The sequence below is a fragment of the Oncorhynchus mykiss genome, chromosome 9 (assembly GCF_013265735.2).
Source record: "Oncorhynchus mykiss isolate Arlee chromosome 9, USDA_OmykA_1.1, whole genome shotgun sequence".
Taxonomy (NCBI): domain Eukaryota; kingdom Metazoa; phylum Chordata; class Actinopteri; order Salmoniformes; family Salmonidae; genus Oncorhynchus; species Oncorhynchus mykiss.
In genome coordinates, this window is record NC_048573.1 from 10386566 (window position 1) to 10388876 (window position 2311).

Below are 2311 nucleotides of genomic sequence, written 5' to 3' on the forward strand. Positions count from 1 at the left end.
TATATTGGTGTTTTCTTTCATCTATAAGGGTGAGAGGGTCAGTATTTGCCATGAACGGAGGAGGGAGGGAGTAAGTGAGTGAGTGAGTGTGTGTGTGTGTGTGCGTGCAGACAGGAATGTGATGGAGAGATGTTGAGAAGACCTCCTTAGATGGCACCAGTTATTAGTTGTATTCAATCATGGAAGTATGACCAAATTGGTGACATAGCCTCGGCCTACATAGATAGGTCTATGTATCTAAAAAAAAAAATAGGCCTCTATCTTGCACTTGATGTGAGAGATGGAGAGGTTGCCTCTCTATATAAGTGGCATTAGTTAAAAGGCGCCTAAAAAGTTTAGATAATCAGTCAAATAGTTGACATAGTCTCAAGTTCCAGAGTATCTTTGCAACGTGCGGGGTCGGGTGACGTTTTGCTGTCCTCAGATCAGAGCAGAGGATTTGATTCCTCTTCCTCCTCCCCGCAGCAGGTTTCGCTTCGGGAAGACCAGAGACAAACAACCCTAGCCCATACTGGTGTGTCGAGGCGGAGAGCACCGCGTCGTGGACAGTCAAATCACAATGCAAAAAAAAAAAAATGAACGCACTGGACTCGCAACAACTCTTACTACCGCTCCTCTTCAAAAACAATAACAGAGGTTGCCGCACGGATTACACGCTTCTTTAGGAGGATAATATTTCGACTGGGTTTGCGCGTGTGGAAGGAAAATGCCCTTCTACAAGCGCACGCTAGTTCCCAATGATGTCTGTAGAAACGACACGAAGAGGCCAAATGCGAATTTCGGGGACTTGGTGGACGTGTGCGGGTTCTCTCTGTGTTCGGTGCTCCGACAGCTCTCGGATTTATCCCGACAGTCCGTCAGCATCTTGGAAGAGCTCGAGGGCGAGCTCGTGTCTGTCTGTCTCCGGTCGGAAACGCTCGAGGGCAAGGTGATTAGTTTACAACGGCACATCACCGCGCTCTCCAAAAAGCCACCGCCAAAGAGTAAGAAATTAATCACACTGTATAATTTTATATAACTTGTGTGGCCGTAGGAGTGAGCTCAACTCACTGAGGTCAACTTTTAGTTGAGAATGTGTGGGAGAGAGATTCATAATCGCCAGTTATTGTTTGAGGTAACTTGGACATGGTGGAGGAAAGAAATCATGCTATGTTTATACTGTAAAGGGTGACGATCACATCACTGTGTGCGTTTCTTAGCCATAACCGTGCATTCTGCAGCTTCCAACGGTTGTTTCTCACGCTGTGTCTTTTGACTTGTGTTTTTAACCCCTACTCATATTCCATTCATGTTACAAAACAGTAGCCTATTGTCTATATTCCTTAAGGTATGGGCTACACTTCATCAGCGGCCACTGGAAACGCTGCGCGTGCCGCAACATTGTGTCACAGTGGCAACCCAACCGATATACTTTGTCGCCAAGTCACTTGGTGCGACACGAGCTATAGGCTATTGCACTATATAGGGAATAGGGCTCTGGTCAACAGTAGTGCACTATATAGGGAATAGGGTGCCATATGGTTCTGGTCAAAAGTATTGCACTATATAGGGAATAGGGTGCCATATGGTTCTGGTCAACAGTAGTGCACTATATAGGGAATAGGGCTCAGGTCTAAAGTAGTGCACAATAGGGTGCCATTTGGGACCTAATAAAAGTGACAGCAGTTCTGTCTGAGGCTGTCGACCTCTGTTTCTGCTCTGCCCTGTTGGCTTGAGTTCACCCAAACCAAACCAAACCAAGCCAACCAGAGACTGAACACATGGCCCAGAACAGAATAAATGTATTTCCTGTGAAAAAGATATTGTAAGTTAAGCAGCTCTCAGTTGGAGAGTGGAACCTCAGTCATGATGCCTACAGTCAGACATAGAGAAACACTTTGATGCTGCTGGTGGAATAACAGGTCAACCACACTAGGTTATAGAAGTGCCATGGCAACTCACAGTGAAGCGCCATGGCAACTCACAGTGAAGCGCCATGGCAACTCAGAGTGAAGCGCCATGGTAACTCAGATTGGACACTTGTGATTTACTATGTTGGTATGACAATAATGAGATTGTAAGTTCAGCAACTCTCCAATTGCAGAATGGAACGTCAGTCATGAATGACAAAGATTTTCAATTCATAATGTTGTCTTGTCTTGTGTTGGTCTAATAACATTACATAGCATGACACTGACTCAGTACTGGTACCCCCACTATATAGCCTAAACACTGACTCTGTACCGGTACCCCCTGTATATAGCCTAAACACTGACTCTGTACCAGTACCCCCTGTATATAGCCTCCACACTGACTCAGTACCGGTACCCCC

The 2311-nt window shown here is 45.8% G+C and overlaps 1 protein-coding gene across 1 annotated transcript in view; it reads left to right on the forward strand.

Moving 5' to 3' along the window:
- The first annotated feature begins 208 nt into the window (after positions 1 to 208).
- The window catches only part of LOC110531424 (NHS-like protein 2), a 137656-nt gene continuing 135553 nt past the window's right edge, over positions 209 to 2311 (forward strand). Inside the window, exon 1 of the mRNA XM_036987292.1 lies at positions 209 to 983. Within this exon, the coding sequence (XP_036843187.1) occupies positions 707 to 983 (277 nt within the window). The 5' untranslated portion in view covers positions 209 to 706. The remainder of the gene's footprint in view (positions 984 to 2311) is intronic.